The sequence below is a fragment of the Podarcis raffonei genome, chromosome 12 (genome assembly GCF_027172205.1).
Source record: "Podarcis raffonei isolate rPodRaf1 chromosome 12, rPodRaf1.pri, whole genome shotgun sequence".
Lineage (NCBI taxonomy): Eukaryota > Metazoa > Chordata > Lepidosauria > Squamata > Lacertidae > Podarcis > Podarcis raffonei.
In genome coordinates, this window is record NC_070613.1 from 9,139,436 (window position 1) to 9,156,180 (window position 16,745).

General features: G+C 48.2%; 1 protein-coding gene across 3 annotated transcripts in view; it reads right to left on the bottom strand.

The window, feature by feature from the left end:
* Positions 1-15,146, bottom strand: part of XIRP1 (xin actin binding repeat containing 1) — a 291,979-nt gene extending 276,833 nt beyond the window's left edge. Inside the window, exons 1-3 of one of the 3 annotated variants that reach the window (XM_053410150.1) lie at positions 15,093-15,146; positions 12,312-12,366; positions 285-9,494 (exon numbers count right to left, since the gene is read on the bottom strand). In XM_053410150.1, coding sequence (XP_053266125.1) covers positions 1,878-9,494 — 7,617 coding nt within the window. In that variant the 5' untranslated portion in view covers positions 12,312-12,366; positions 15,093-15,146 and the 3' untranslated portion in view covers positions 285-1,877. Of the gene's footprint in view, positions 1-284; positions 9,495-12,311; positions 12,367-15,092 lie in introns of those variants that run through there. The other 2 variants (XM_053410152.1, XM_053410151.1) reach the window with 2 other exon arrangements.
* Positions 15,147-16,745: the final 1,599 nt, after the last annotated feature.

Below are 16,745 nucleotides of genomic sequence, written 5' to 3' on the forward strand. Positions count from 1 at the left end.
GTACACCAGACTGCTGTTATTGGAAGAGAAATGAAAAAATGAAGGATGTCTGACTGGTGTTGAAATGGTCAGTTTAAATAAAATAACAAACAGGTCTTTGGCTAAGAAAAAAACACCCCCACCACACCACACTGTAAAAGTGTTCAGGAATTTTCATTGTTGTTTCATGGTCATTTAAAACCCACCTGGCTCTTTCAATAGACAGATTTAACTACTTCATGAAGAGAAATGATCTGATGGGTGATTTCAAAGGAATTAACTCTTTTGGCTAAGCACACCCACGCAGGCAAACAAACTGACCCAAGTTATTTTTCAGAAGTCAAATTTACCTTCAGAATGCAAATTTTTTAAAAAACAACCACAAAATACCTAAAATCTTCACTTGAGAATATACAAAACGTTGTAATAAAATTGCTCTTACATGGTTTCACAATTGATTTAAATACTGAACAGGTAAGAAAGCGAGGAGTCTAAGAATACAAGACATGTTAACAATGAATAATAAATTACAGTTCTATTTTTTTTTTTTTAAAAAGAGGAAAGCAATAACCATCAATATGCAAAAAAACCACCCTGGTATTTTCTAGAATCCCTCCCCGCATTTTCTCATTAAGAGGGAAAGACAATGATAGGAATTATTAAATATGGGTTAATGTATTTCATCCTGATACGGATCTTTTGCTACATATGGATAGCTCTAAATATTCTGTTGGAAACGTAATAACGCTGAAGCTGTTGACAGCTGTGATAAAAACTGTTTCAATTTCTAGCTATAGAGAAGTCATGGGAGTGTCTGTGGGCAAATGGCATGGAGGGAAGTGAGAGTAAGGGGAGCAAATAGGTTGGGGGGCGTCTGTCAATCAAAATAAGAGGTGGGGGAAGGGCACCGCATATTGAGAATCATCTTCTTCTTTGGTGATCCCTCGTAGCTGAGTAAGATTGTCTTCCATAAACATGGTTTTAACAATGAGTCCGTAAGTGACTGTGGAGGCCAATTCTGGATCCACACGTCCTTCCACAGTGGGGACATTGGTTCCTGGGCGGGAGTTGATCACGGTGTGGATTTGCCAAGCGTGCCTTCCTCTTAGCACGTTTCTCCCTTGCGTCCTGAGTTTGAGTGTCTTCAAAGCCCATTGACATCTTTGGTAAAGGCTATTCTCCAATTGGAGTGCTCGCAGGCAAGTGTTTCCCAATTGTTGGCGTTTATACTACATTTTTTAAAGATTTGCCTTGAGACAGTCTTTAAACCTCTTTTGTTGACCACCAGCATTACGCTTTCCATTTTTAAGTTCAGAATAGAGTAGCTGCTTTGGAAGACAATCATCAGGCATCCGCACAACATGACCAGTCCAATGAAGTTGATGTTGAAGAATCGTTGCTTCAACACTGGTGATCCCCCCAAAATATTGGCTCCCTGGTTCTTTAGTTGTGTCCAGTGTCTGTCTCTTTGACCTCTGCTTTGAACATCTGATTGTCTATTTTTTGGGGAAAGACTGTTGGACCGTTGGCCTAGGACAGCAGGGCGAGCCTTAGAAGAAGTCTTAAACACAGGGCCCACTCTTAAAAGCAGTTGCCCCAATCTCTTTCTCTTCAGTTTGAAATCCAGGTCTGTATTGTGATGGCAGGAAGCCATCTTCTTCCAGAACCGGTTTGGAGTTCATCAGTCACAGTCTCACACAAACCCTAAGACTGTTCTGCAAAAGTTTTGCGAAGCTGAAGAGCTTCTCCTGTCATGCAATTTCCATAATTTACAGTTCCTTTATCTTGAACGTGCTGGATTAAAGACATTTGGGTCCTATTAAAACCAGCTGGCTTAACCTTCAGCCTGGGGTGAGATTAGCTAGCTGGTAGACCACCCACCATCACTGTTATCTGATTCATTTTTTGGCAGGCTTGGAGTTGCTGAAAGTGACATAGACCACCCCTGTTTCCTGGTTGCCTCCGTTGGAGTGGAAGTCTTCTGCTGGGCTGTTCAGGTACCTACGAAGGATTGGTGAGGCTGTCACTTCGTATCTAGTAGGGCAGGAGACCATGTCGCATGTGGAGGAGGTCTGAGTCTCTGACTGTTTGGTGACGGTGGTGGAAGAAGTGATGATTTTGTTTCCAAACTGGTCCACCTCCTCATACTGTTCCGTTACGGTTCGAGTAGCCCCATAGAGCTTGGATCCATCAGAACTCGTCTGAAGTTCTAGTATGCTTTTTTGCCTTCGTGGATTTGATGGGCTTAAAGAGCTCAGGGAAGCCCCTCCTCCTTGAGTCAAGCTTTGGGAGGTCTCCCGTTCCTGATCACCATTGCTGCTAAGGTGATGTTGGAGATGGTCGGGACTACGGAGATATTGCTGCTTAATTAAGCTCCCTCCTTTTTTCATCTTGATGAGCTCCTGCTCACCTTCACTGAAGGTCAAGTTGCAGCCGTCAGACCTCACCGAGTGACGTGGCAAGGAGCTAAAAATATCCTGAGCGAACGTGTCCCTTTCTGCAGCCCTGTCCAAGTAGTCTGAGGAAGAGGAACGTGCCATTTTGGGGGACTCTGCAGTCTTCCGTGCAGCCGACTGAATGGAGATGTAGGAAGGGGAGGAAGGAGAAGTGGCTCGAGGCTGAACAATGCAGGGGACCCCTAGCTCCACTTTGGGCACCTCGTGCCTCCTTTCCTCTCCACAGGATGAGTTCTGCACCCCTCTTTCTTGTTTGGCTTTGCTGGAGACAATGCTGATCTTGCGGATGTTGTTGCCGGCTGCAAGGCTCTGGGAACTCCCAAGAGACTCCTTGAGAAGTCCGGAGAGCCCAGCTATGTCTGATTCAGATTTTAGGCTGGAAATAGAATACAGGGCTTTCCTGATGGTCTCTTCAATGTCTAGCAGCCTGCTCAGGGTCTGCTCCTTTAGATGAATGATCTCAGCACTGGCTCTCTCTAGATCTTCAAAGGCTAACTCCACCGACGAAACACTGTCGGCATCTTCGCGTGCTTCCTTCATCTGCCCAGCTTTCTCCGCCTTGGGCTGTTTCGCCAGGTGAGCTTTGTGATACACCACCCACTCAGGGACGTTCTCGAAGAGGCTTCTCAAGGCTTTCACATCCACCTTGGAGGTTTCCTCCTCAAACTCCTTCACCCGGGTTAGGATTTCCTGGAGCTCCTCTTGCCTTCGCAGGTTCTCAAATATCTCCATGGCTTCCTTGACGTTCCCTTTCATGATCTCCTCCTTGTGAACAGACAGCCTCTTGCGACGTTCGTCTTCGGTTTCTCTGCACGCTTTCTCCCGCATGACCACGACTGGCTTTTCCGTCTCTTGTTCAGCCTTCGCTTCCGGTTCTCCTAACCCCCTGCTGCTCACAGACTGGTGCCCTTTAAAGAACTGCTTTGATTGTGAAGACATTGAACCAGAAGTTCCTGGTGTCTCTTCTTGTGCTCTTGGATTTGTTCTCTTTGTAGCAGAGGCTCCAATGACGGTTGCCTTTTCTATCTTCGATGAGGAGACGTGGGCTGTGACGGTTCCTTTTCTCAGAATATTGGCCTCGCATGTTGCAGAGAGATATGGCTTCCTCTGACCCTCCAAATTAGGAAGACCCATTTGGCATCCAAGAGGTGAGAGAGAGTCTTGCTTGCCAGGCAGCAAGCAACTCTTTTCTTGTTGGCACAACTCCAGGGATCCTTGGATTTGTGTAGTAGGATGGCAGTTCCCTCCTCCGCAGGCAACCGACCCATTTTTAATCTCCTCTGATGAAGACGCTTCCACTTTGCTCTGCCCTTCCTTCTTTGCCTTATATTTTTCTTCCGCTACTTGCAGAGGGGTCTTGACGGTACTTTTCGTGGCCCTCTTCTCAAAAGCGAGGTCCGTGACGACAGTCGGCATGGGGCAACCCGTCGAATCATCTCCGCATGCAGATTTCTTCCCCGTGTCAGCCTCCCCAGGTGCCCTGGCTTGGTTCGTGGGGGAAGCCATAGGCTTGTCCTGCTCAGTTGTGGCTGGAGGTTTGGGTGGGGAAAGGGGAGGCACCGCTTTTCCTGACTGCCCTTTCCTGCAGCAGGGAGGGTGGGGCGGCGCTTCCTTCAAAAGGAAGTCTGGTTTCGGAGGTGGGACGGGTTTCTTCCTTGGTGGGGCGAGAACGTCGGGCTTGGGGGGAAGTTGCGGCTTCTCTAAAGGACGCTGGATGCTGGGCTTGGCAGGTGATGGAGGGAGAGTCTGAGGAACATGGGGTGGTGTGGGGAGGCAATGCTCTACAGCCTCTGCTTCTCTCAGTTTGGTTGGGGGTGGCGAGGTGCCTTCGGCCATCACTGAAGCTGAAGCTGGAGGAGGAGGAGTAAAGTCATTAAGAGCTTGTGAGCCTGAAGCTGCTACAGCAGCTGCCTGACTACTAACAGACTGAGACTCGTGTTTCTTTTTACAAGTGGAATGGGACAGCCCTGCATTCCTGTATATCATGGCCGCTTTAAAATCTCCTTTGGAGACATTAACGTTAGACTTCTCCAGGGACTCGAGCGTGGCTTTTAAGTTGCCACGGACAACGTCCTCTTTGTCTACTTTGTCTCTTTGTTCTGTGGCGGCACTCTGGAGGGCCCGGATAGCGGTCTTTACATCCCCTCCGATTATCGCCTCTTGCTCTCGTTCTTCTGGAACGGAAGAGTGCTCTTTGTAATCAGACTCGACAAATGGGTTTACATAGGACTTCACTGGCGTGGCAGTATACAGGCCGTCCTTAATACTAAGACCTGCACTAGGCGCAGCTCGGCCGTCCGGGCAGGCTGCAACGGGCAGCGCACCTCCCTGGACTTCCTCGGAAGCACTGACCTTTGCGTGGGACACCATGGTCTTCTGAGACATGCTTGCATGGGACCTGGAGGCCTCCTGCACTCGGAGGAAGGTGACGTTGCTCGCTTGCTGCTGCTGCTTGGTGGCCACGCAGCCCTCTGTGTTTGCTGCAATGGATTGCACGGCCGCCTGGGGCTGTGCGGGGCTCAGCTGAATCTCTTCGGTCGTCTTCTGCAGCTTGCTCTGGACTTGGTGCTGGAGGCTTTGGGCCTCTGCTGTGGCTAGCCGTAGGCTTTGCATCGCTGCTTGAAGGTCGCTCCCCAGAACCTGCGTTTTAGGCTGTGCCACCATCTGGCTGGCTTCCCCGACCGTGGAACAGTGGGTCACCCCAGCTGTCTTATTCTTCTGATCTGCCACTTTGGTGGTGGTGGTGGTGATGACGGCTGTGCCCTCCTTCCTGTTGCCCAAGATAATTTGTTCTTCTCTGGCTACCCTGTGGCTACCATTCTGTGCCTTTTGCACTGACTGCATGGGCAAATTAACACCCCCAGAAACAAGACCTTCTTTGACTATCACAGGGGGTGGAGTTTGCGCAAGGCAGCGTGCAGAGGAACCCAGGTCAGTTGCATGCATCGCTTTCCTTTCTAATGTACCTTCTTTGCTCTCACATAAGACCACTCGCTTAGCCCCACTGCTATTCCCCAGCACAATGTCTGCTGCCGCTGTCACAGTTTTTTCCTCCTGCAGCTGGGCAGGAGATACTCTGACCTCTTCCACTGTTTTCAGGGTCTCCTCTTTTGCTTGCGAGGAAACCAGGCCCTCTATCTCGGAATCCCTTTGGAGGTTCTTTAAGTAATCCAGGTCTCCCTTTTCGATGCAGCTGGTGTACAGCTGGACATTGCCTCTCTCATTGTCCTCTCGCCGGACGGTCGCAGTTGCCCTCTGCTCCTGGGCAGAAGCCAGCAGATTCCCAATCGTTGACTTGACATCCCCCTTGACAAACTGCTGCTGTTGAGCAACGCAGTGAAGGAGAGAGTAGATGGTCAAGTTTGCTGACCCCATTTGTGTCTCCTGCATAACGATCCCTTTCTTGCTTGAGGCGTCTTGGCTAAGAACTTCTTGGAGAGCCTTTGCCGCATTGCTGCTCAACTCCTCTTGGCTCTTTTCAGCCTTGCCAGACTCCAATAGCTGCACTGCACTGATTTTGATATCCCCACTCTCTTTTTCCTGCACCAAAACCCCCTGGCTCTCCACGTTGGGCCTCTGAAGCAGCCGCATCAAGATCCTTTGCAGGTTGCCTCCCATGACCTCTTCCTTCTGGATTTCGGGGGCTCCTTGGCTGCCGAGTTGATACTTGGCCATCTTGACGCTCTCAATGTCGTTGGCTTCGATAAGGATGCCGTCGTGTTGGATCACTTGGTAGGAGAAGAGAACTTCCAAAGTGTCCTTTATGGTTCTCTCCCTAACTTCTGTTTCTGTGCAGTGTTGAGAAGCGCTGAGCTTGTCCAGAGGCGTGCTTTCAAACAACCACGTGGTGCTCTTCACGTCGGCCTGAGGGACCAGCTCTTGGGGCTCAGCACTCGCAGAAGCCTCTGTGTCTTTCAGGCTGTCCATGGGCTGAGTTTCAAACAGCCACGTGCAGCGTTTCACTTCCCCTTTGGCAATGTCCTCCCTCTGTACCGTGTTCAGGCTGGAGGTGCTTTCAGATTCTCCTCTGAGGGAGTCAATAGGCTGGTTTTCAAAAAGCCAGGTGGATGTCCTCACATCTCCTTGCTGGACATCACTGACACTGACCATCCTCACATACTTCTTTTGACTCACTTGCTCTGATTCAAAGAGTTGCTTGTTGGACTGGACGTCCCCCTTTGGCACGTCGTCAACAGTTTTCAAGACAGGCCTCTTCTCATCAGCGATGGAATCCAGAGGCTCTGTTTCAAACCTCCACCTGGCTGTTTGGACATCTCCCTTCTTGATGTCCTCTTGGGTAACAGCCCTGATCACAAACACCTCTTCGTCTTTCTTGATCTGGTCCAAGGGTTTGGTCTCAAACTGCCACCGGGCGCCTTTTACATCCCCTTTCATGATTTCTTCCTTCTTCACAGATGTGACTTCATGGTATCCTCCGTCTCTGTCCTGGATGGCGTAAAGAGGCTGTGTTTCAAACAGCATCGTGCAGGACTTGACGCTGTCTTTGTTCATGGTCTCCTCCTGGATTTTCTTGATTTGCATCTCGTTCTCTTTGTCGTGGATCTGATCCAGGGAGTAGGTTTCGAAGACGAATCTCTTGCCTCCGACATCTCCACCTCGGATGTCCTTTTCGGGGGGCACCTCTTGAATGCCCTCCGTGCTGCTTTTCAAGGTATCCATGGGGCAGTTTTCAAAGAGCCAGGTAAACTTGTGCACTGCCCCTGCCTCGATGTTCCCATCTGTTGGGATATCGATGGCCTTCATGGACGGGCTGGACTTACCAGCCGAATCTAAGGGCTTCGCTTCAAAAAACTCCTTCACCCTGGACACTTCTCCAGACTGGATCTCCACACGGCTGGAGTACCGGATTATTTTCTTTGAATCTGCGTCACTAGTGACGTTATTGATTAAGGGTTCCGTCTCAAACAGGTGCCTGGCTGTTTTCACGTCCACCCCTTGCAATTCATCCTGGCAATAGGTCTTGCTGACCTGCAGATATTGTTCCTCTTGGCCTTTCAGGGAATCCAAGGGCTGTGTTTCAAACATCCATGTGCACGACTTGACATCTGCTCGTGGCACAGGCTCTTCGCCATCCTGCTTCTTCTTCTCCTCTTTCTCATACAGGGTGTCCATTGGGCGTGTCTCAAACAACCACCTACAGGTCTTCACGTCACCCCCTTGGGAAGAGTCTCCTTTCTCGGAGACCTTCTGCTCTGCCTGGTTCATCTGACTGTGGATGACGTCGATGGTCTGCGTCTCAAAAAGCCACTTGGCTGTCTCCACGTTCCCGGCAACCACCTCCTGCTTAGTGATCCCCTTGATAAGGTCCACTTTTTGGATGCTGTCGTCAAACTGGTCCAAGGGCTTGGTCTCAAACATCCACTTGTAGTTCTTGACATCTCCGCCCACAACTTCCTCTTCTCTGCTCACAGAGGTGACTTTGTGGAAGTTCCCAAAGCTGTCCTTGATGGCGTACAGAGGTGTCGTCTCGAACAGCAGCTGATTGGCTTTGACGTTCCCTGGAACAATTTCCTCTCCTTCCTTGACAGCCTCCTCGGTGCTCGCTTGCCTGATGCTATCTAAAGGGAGGGTCTCAAAGAGGCTCTTGAAGGCCTTCACATCGCCTTTCTCCACCTCTTGTACGCTGGTGGCTGAGGAGTCCTCAGGTGGAGATTTGGAGATGCTGCCCAGAGGACAGGTCTCAAAGATGTGCTTTGTTTGCCTCACCGCTCCTTTCTCCTTCTCTGAAAGCTCTACTTTCTTCAAATGACCCACTTCGAAGTCATCCTTCAGCGTCTCCATCGGCTGGGTTTCGAACAGCCAAAGGGTTGACTTCACGTCACCTTTGATAACTTCCTCCTTGGCTGGGATGCTGTCAGAGGCTTCTCCTTTCAGGGCGTCGAGAGGCTGTGTCTCAAAAAGGAGACACTGTTTACTAACATCGGTCCCCTGGATAAGGTCTGGAGAAGCCTTGAAGTCTGCTTCTTCCACTGTAAATTCCCTTATGGCATCCAGGGGCTGCGTCTCGAACATCCATTTTGCTCCGCTGACGTTCCCTGGGGCCACCTCCTCCAGCGATATCCCTCGGATGACTTGCACTTTGGAGGTGTCCTTGTTGATCGTGTCCAGAGGCTGGGTCTCAAAGAGCCAGCGGGCTGTCTTCACGGCATTGCTCTGTATTTCCTCTCTGCAGACAGATTTGATCTCGTGCATGTTTCCTGTTTTGTCCCTGATGGCGCAGAGGGGCTCGGTTTGGAAGAGCTTGACGGTTTTCTGGACGTCGCCTTTGAGCTCTTGAATCTCCGACTTCAGCTGCAAGATATTCTGCTCCTCCACCGAACTGCAGCGACCCAAGGCGTCTAAGGAATGGGTTTCAAAGAGCCGGGCAGCCCCCTTCACATCCCCTCTCTGCACGGGCTCTTTGAGGACTGCCTCTTGCAAGTCGGTCTCATCCAAATACATTTTGTTCAAGGAGTCTAGCGGCTGGGTTTCAAACAACCACCGAGCCGTGTGTACATCGCCTTTGGCTTGTTCCTTCTCAGATGACTGGGCCGAAGGGACCAGGTTGTCTCCGTTGAACGGCTGGCTTTCAAACCTCATGGACCTGTTCTTCACATCTTCGCTCGGGATGCCTTCTTCCTCGGTCAGCTTCTTGGCGGCTTGACGTTCTCCAATGGAGTCCAGCGTCCAGTTCTCAAAGATCCAGCGCATGGATTGTACCTCTCCTGGAAGCACCGCATCTAGATTCACTATGGCCTGTGCGCCAGGGTCGTCGGTACTCAGCATCTCTGCCAGGTCCTCTGACACAGCCTCTTCCAGGTTTTTCCTCAGCTCTGGATGCATATGGCGGTAAAGTCTCTTCAGCTCATTCACCTGACGCTGCTGGTAGAACCTGGAGAAGGACTCCTTGGGAGGAGGTGGAGGCAGAGGGTTAGTATCCTGAGTCGCGGGAGTGGAAGCTGCGGCTGAGGCAGAATCCTGGGGTGGAGGAGGTGGGAGCAAATCCTCATCCGACTTGATGCTTGCCTTGGAAGACTTTTCGTTCTGAGCTTCTGCCATCTTTAAGGAAACAATTTTATTTTTTTTAAAGTCAGCATAATCCCTTCGTCAGTTTGTTAATGAGAAAGGTCAAATCCATGCAGCAACTTGGGTTAATATGCCTAGCTGCGTGTTCATTCCATACCTGCAAAGCACAACAAGCGTCACACCACTGCAAACTCGAACAACCACGACTGGTTTCCGGTTAGTGGTGCTAAAGACACCCGTAACTCCAGTGAGAAGCTACAACACAAACTGTTCCCAGGTGCTTGTTTCTTCAGTTTTTAAGTCCTATCTTTCTATTTAGCTAGAAGAGGGGTTGCCAACCTTTTCAAGTCCGTGGGTGCATTTTGATTTTTGAGCGAGTGCAGGTGCCATGACCTCTGGTCACTTCTCTCCTCCCTTTCCAAGATCAGCTCCCCTGTGTTAAGTATAATTGTTTAATTCACACTGGTGTGGGAATGCCTGCGTATTGCTGAAAGCTTTAACATTGGAAAATTCCACTGCAGCATTCTAAGAGACTGAGCTTTAACTCAGTTGACAATTAACTATTGATGTTTTCTGCTAGCTAACACATGAGTGTTTAACTTTAGATCATATGAGAGACATTGAACTGCAAATTCACCATCTTGGAAGGGTGGTGGCTGGAGCTTCTTGTTCTCAGGCTCTGTGAGAGTGAGGATGTAAATGAAGTTCTCCAGGAGCACACAGCCCCAGGCAGGAATGCAGGATGTGGGAAGAGACAGACCTCTGCTGGAATTATTTCATATTTTGTAAGATGCTGAGCTTATGCTTTGGACTGAAATATGTCTTACAGAACTGTTTGGATGTATCATCTGATGTTTTTATTATGCTTTGAACAAAGTTCTGCAAGTAAAGTTTTTAATTCAACTTATGGGCCTTGGCAATGTGCTATTTCCAAAATGAGTCTGTTTTTATGCACCCAACCGCTTGAAGCTACGCAATATTAATATCTGCAATACCCTGCCAAAGAGGCATAAAGAGAGAAAGGGACGTATTCGTGCTTTGCTTTCCCAAGAGATCTGAGTAAAGGCTGAATCTTGTAGATGAATCTGAGCCTTGGAAAGTGCATAGAGCTCAAAGAGGAAGTGGGAAGGAGTGTCAGTCTTGCCACTTCCTTCTTCAACTCTATGTCCTTTTTGTGACAGGAAAAGAGAACCTCACCACCTCATGACTGAGGGGGAAATGAGTGGTGGTTCAAAGGCTTCATGGGTAGCAAAGGAAGACCTTGAGGGTACCATTGCACCCGAGAGCACCACGTGGTTAGAGAATAACCACGTGCATGCTCTGGTTATCTCCCGCTTGGACTACTGCAATGCACTCTACGTGGGGCTACCTTTGAAGGTGACTCGGAAACTACAACTAATCCAGAATGCGGCAGCTAGACTGGTGACTGGGGGCGGCCGCCGAGACCACATAACACCGGTCTTGAAAGACCTACATTGGCTCCCAGTACGTTTCCAAGCACAATTCAAAGTGTTGGTGCTGACCTTTAAAGCCCTAAACGGCCTCGGTCCAGTATACCTGAAGGAGCGTCTCCACCCCCATCATTCTGCCCGGACACTGAGGTCCAGCGCCGAGGGCCTTCTGGCGGTTCCCTCATTGCGAGAAGCAAAGCTACAGGGAACCAGGCAGAGGGCCTTCTCGGTAGTGGTGCCCGCCCTGTGGAACGCCCTTCCAGCAGATGTCAAAGAGATAAACAACTACCTGACATTCAGAAGACATCTTAAGGCAGCCCTGTTCAGGGAAGTTTTTAACGTGTGATATTTTACTGTATTTTTGGTTTTTATGGAAGCCGCCCAGAGTGGCTGGGGAGGCCCAGCCAGATGGGCGGGGTATAAATAATAAATTATTATTATTATTATTATTATAACACGTTTTCCAAGTCTTGAATTCGGTTTGCCCCATTTTCACATACATTTGTGAATTTTTGCACCAGTATGCTACAGTTTGGTACTAGGACCTAGGAGACCAGGGTTCAAATCCTAACATGGCCATGAAGTCACTGCCTCTCACTACCTCACAGGGTTGTTGTTGTGATTAAAAGAGGAGAGGGAGGACCACGTACCCCACCTTGAGCTCCTTGGAGGAAAAGGAAGCATAGCAATGCGATAAGTAAATAATGTTTGCATGAGAATTCATACACTTTCCCATGCACGTTGATCCTAATAGACACTTTTTCTTGGCACACAGTTAATTAAATTTGGCAACCAATCCCCCTCACTTCAATGCACTTCTGTACATTTAAAAAAATGCATTCTTTTAATGCATGCAGCTTTTGCTAATATACATGTTTCGTATGCATTCATCGGTTGGGGAACCGCATTGCAAAATTCAGAGGAGTTCCCTCCTGAAGAAGAGCTGAATTTCAATATGGAAAGTGTGGCTTTTGGTATATTGCCCCTTCCGTGTTTGAACCTGATGCACAGAGGGTACCATTGAGAGGAATCCGACATCGCAGAGAATGCAATGGGTAGCTCAGAATTTAAACAGGTGAGTCCCACCCGCTTTTTGTACAGGATGAGTCCCTCAATTGGATGCACAAGCATTCCAGTAAACAAAAGTCTGGACAGCGTATTAGTAAACAACAGCAACAACAACAGAAATCAGTACACTGCAAACCAAACTGCAAATCACTCCGGTTTCAATTGCCGTTTAGTGCTTTCCGCCAATTCCACATTAGTGAGGTTTAAAACACAAGGTGATGTTGAAGCTCAGCGTGAGACACAAAGCCTGCATTCATTGTTAGCATAAACCGCACAACCGCCTACAGATACTGGATTAGGCAACCACACCTATGTTTGTAGCATTTCCTACCTTATTTGCTTTCTGGTTATGCGGAGAATTAGAAAGGGATCTTGTGTATGAAATTCTGAACGAAACACAGAAAGTAGATTTATACATATATATACATACATACACACACACACACATCACTAAATACATATTGGTAGGCCTGTAAGCTACAAATATGGAAATACCAAATTCAATGTCAGTGTATAGGCGCATTTCTCTAAAGCTATTTTATCTTGATATTCTGATCTTTCAGTTTCACCATAGTGGAGGCGTATTTGTCCTGCATGCATAGACTGGTTTGACGAGCCAGGGGTGGACCTTGGTAATCTGGCACCCTGTGCAGGGCCAAAATTTGACACATGACCCCCCAGCCCAAAGCCACCTGCCCAAAGCTGGGTAAGGGAGGAGCAGGCTTTGGGAAGGAGGAATGTGGCTCTGGCAGGGTCCTAGAGCCCTCCTTCCTCCTTCCCAAAGCTGAGCAAGAGCTAACTAGGCTTTGGGAAGGAGACGAGAAGACGCCCCCTAGGGCCCTGCAAAAGAACTGATCGTGCTGCCCCAAAGCCGCCTCTGCCATTGGCCATGGAATTCTGGGAGTTGTAGTTCAATGTGGCAGCAGCATAGGGTGGGATGGGGAGACTGGGATTCCCAAAAGAGAATCCTCTACACTCTCACCAACTGTTATGCCCCAGGTTCTTTGGCAGGGTGGGCACATGAAAAAGAGAGCAGGGGTCCTGCCCTTTTCACAGCTGTGTAGAAGAGGGAATTCCAGCTGTTAAAATTCAGACAGTATGCAGTGCTGGACACGCACTTGGATGGCTTTAACACGAATTAGAGGGTAAGGCAACCAATCTCTACTAGCCACAATGGTTATACAACTGCTTCCAGTGTCAGGGACGGTTCGCCTCTGGGTACCAGTTGCTTGGAATCACAGGTGGTCAGAATACTGATGTGCTCAGGCCTTCCTGGAGGGTTTCCCTAAAAGACCTGCATTGGCTCCCAATACGTTTCCGAGCACAATTCAAAGTGTTGGTGCTGACCTTCAAAGCCCTAAACGGCCTCTGTCCAGTATACCTGAAGGAGCGTCTCCACCTCCATCATTCATCCCGAACACTAAGGTCCAGCACCAAGGCCCTTCTGGCAGTTCCCTCATTGCATTCCCTCCCATCAGATGTCAAGGAAATAAACAACTATCTGACTTTTAGAAGTCATCTGAAGGCAATTCTGTTTAGGGAAGTTTTTAATGTTTGAGATTTTATCATGTTTTTAGCCGCCCAGAGTGGCTGGGGAGGCCCAGCCAGATGGGCGGGGTATAACTAATAAATTAGTATTTATTATTATTATTATTATTATTATTATTATTATTATTATTATTATTATTATCCCTGTGGAACACCTGGTTGGACCCTGTGAGAAAATGATGCTAGGTGGCCATTTGGCCTCCTCTAGCAACCAGGCTCTTTCATAAAATCATAGAATTGTAGAGTTGGAAGAGAACAACGGTGGTCATCTAGTCCAACCCCATGCAATACGTGAATCTCAACACGCGTTCCCCCATCCAATTTGAAGCCACACTGAACCCTGCTTAGCTTTTTCAAATGTGCTAGTGGTTTTATTGCTGCGCCCCTAGAAGGGTCCTCTTCTATACAACTGTTAAATGTGCAGGAGCCCTGATCCGTTTTGCATCAAGAGCACTCTGTATTCATGTTGGGCTAGCTGTAAGTTCAGTTTTTTCAGCAGTAAGTTCAGTTCTCAACATGCCTGCATCAGTAGGCATTTTTTAAAAAAGTCATTAAAAATCACCAGCCTTTTAGTGCAAATTTCTCCTAATATATACATTTTTGTATTATAGGCTTGGAAGCAAATTTTCCTTAATAAAATCCATTTTTTTGCTTTTTTTGTTTTCACTAACATATCCATTTCTACAGAGCCACCCCCCCCCCATTATATTTATTTTGCACACATTATTTGGTTGGAGACCTGCATTGCAAAATTAGAAGAACAAATTTTGAAGGAGAGCTGTGCTTCAGTCAACATATTGTGTCAGAAGTTCAGATTAGGATGGTTAATGCTGAAATGTGAACCAGACTGGATTTCTCCGCCATTCCTAATTCAGGCTAGTTATCATAGAATTGTAGAATTGTAGAGCTAGGGTCATCTAGTCCAACCCCCAGAAATGCAAGAATATTCCATCCCATACAGGGATTGAACCTGCAACCTTAGCATTATCAGCGCCATGCTTTAACCAACTAAGCTATCGTATGGATACCGTATTTTTTGCTCTATAAGACTCACTTTTTCCCTCCTAAAAAGTAAGGGGAAATATGTGTGCGTCTTATGGAGCGAATGCAGGCTGCGCAGCTATCTCAGAAGCCAGAACAGCAAGAGGGATTGCTGCTTTCACTGCGCAGCGATCCCTCTTGCTGTTCTGGCTACTGAGATTCAGATTTTTTTTTCTTTTTTTCCTCCTCCAAAAACTAGGGGCGTCTTGTGGTCTGGTGCATTTTATAGAGCGAAAAATACAGTATGCCCTGAAACAAGCTGATGCCAATCTGAACACAGTATTTGCAACTATTTGGACTTTTAAAATTGCCCGGCAGCCATTTCAGATCTATGCATTGTATATTAGCTACTTGGACAGAGGGAGATGACCACAAAAACACACTCCCATAATAGCATTCACCCTCCCACCCTGTGCCCCAATTCTCCTCTACTTCAGTATGACCATTTGCCGGAGGAAGGCATGGCTCAAATACTTCTTTTAGCTCAGAAAAATGGGAGGAATGTCAAGGCTGAGAAACTTACTGGTTCTGTCAGACCACCGGGGAGATCCGCAGTGGCAGCTGCTGCCTGAGACAGATAGAGAACTGACCGCTCCTTCACAGAGGGGAACGAGGCTGTCCTGTGTCCTTGGCGAAGTATGTGGCTTTTGTGGCCCGAGCTGTTTAAAACTCCCAGGGTCTTCTCATCTGCAACAGGGACAAAGATAGATACACTAAGATGTGTGCCAGAGTTCCAGCACCAGTAGAAATGCTACTTCGCAGAATCACAGAACTGTAGCGTCGGGTGGGACCCCGAGGGCCATCTAGTCCAACCCCCTGAAATGCAGGAATCTTTTGCCCAACGAGGGGCTCGAACCTGCGACCTTGAGATTAAGAAGCTTGTGTTTTACCAGCTGAGCTATCCCAGCATTTGCCCATTTGTGGAGTGAAGCCTCACCCTCCTGCTAGGAAGCTTACTGCTTCAGGGTCCAGATAATGTATGATCCTGGTTAGCAACCGATGGCCACACCACTAAATCTGGCCATTAGGTCCAGTCGTGGCCAACTCTGGGGTTGCGGCGCTCATCTCACCTTATTGGCTGAGGGAGCCGTCGTACAGCTTCCGGCTCATGTGGCCAGCATGACTAAGCTGCTTCTGGCGAACCAGAGCAGCGCACGGAAACGCCGTTTACCTTCCCACCAGAGCGGTACCTATTTATCTACTTGCACTTTGACATGCTTTCGAACTGCTAGGTTGGCAGGAGCAGGGACCAAGCAGCGGGAGCTCACCCCGTCGCGAAGATTTGAACCGCCGACCTTCTGATCGGCAAGTCCTAGGCTCTGTGGTTTAACCCACAGCGCCACCCGCGTCCTCGTCTGGCCTACACGGTACTAAAAACAAGCCCTGCAGTTGTTAACCCCGGAAGCAAAGAACAGTGAGGGTGAGCCCTTGCAAAGAAGTCTTGTTGAACTCAACAGGGCTTATTTTCTTTGCTAGACAGATATAAGATTTCACTGTTGATCTCCTATTTTGGACCCCTCACAGGCGCATTGCTTCCTGCTCAGCTAAACTCTGCCTAAATTCAAACTTGCTTCAGGCAGTCTCTCTGGCCACCTCCCCAACTCTGATGGATATGGCATTCCAAAGACGGGAGAGAGGTTTCCAGCAATTAGGGACTGCTAAACCCAGTCCCAAATCCCCAAAGAAAACAGAAAGGGGGGGGGGACAGTGTGATAACCTTTCACAAATAATCACAACACTGTTATTTGTTGTAGATCTGCGACAGTGAGACTAAAGGGCAGATTTCTTCTCAAAACACCTTTTCCGAGATGAACTTTGGCACTCATAAAATCTCAGGTATGTTGCCTGGTATTATCATTCACTTTTTTTAAAAAAAAGGCTTCATAGGATCTGTTTTAGAGCAAGTCACTTAAAACCCAATTTTATGAGTGCAACCGTGCGCCATTTTGATGCCTCTAGCTCCGTGTCCTCTGGGGTTGCCAAACTGAGATGCAATTTAGAGGCGAAAGGTTTTCTGTGTAGGTTGATCTACTGCAAAACTCAACTCCCTTCGCCTTTATTGAGCTTGATACTTCTCAGCCCACAGTTGGCTTATCAGCTCTTATAAAGCAACATTTCCAAGAAAAGGAGTTACAGACAGCAGCCTGAGTCATGTGCCTTGGTGACATTCGCCCCA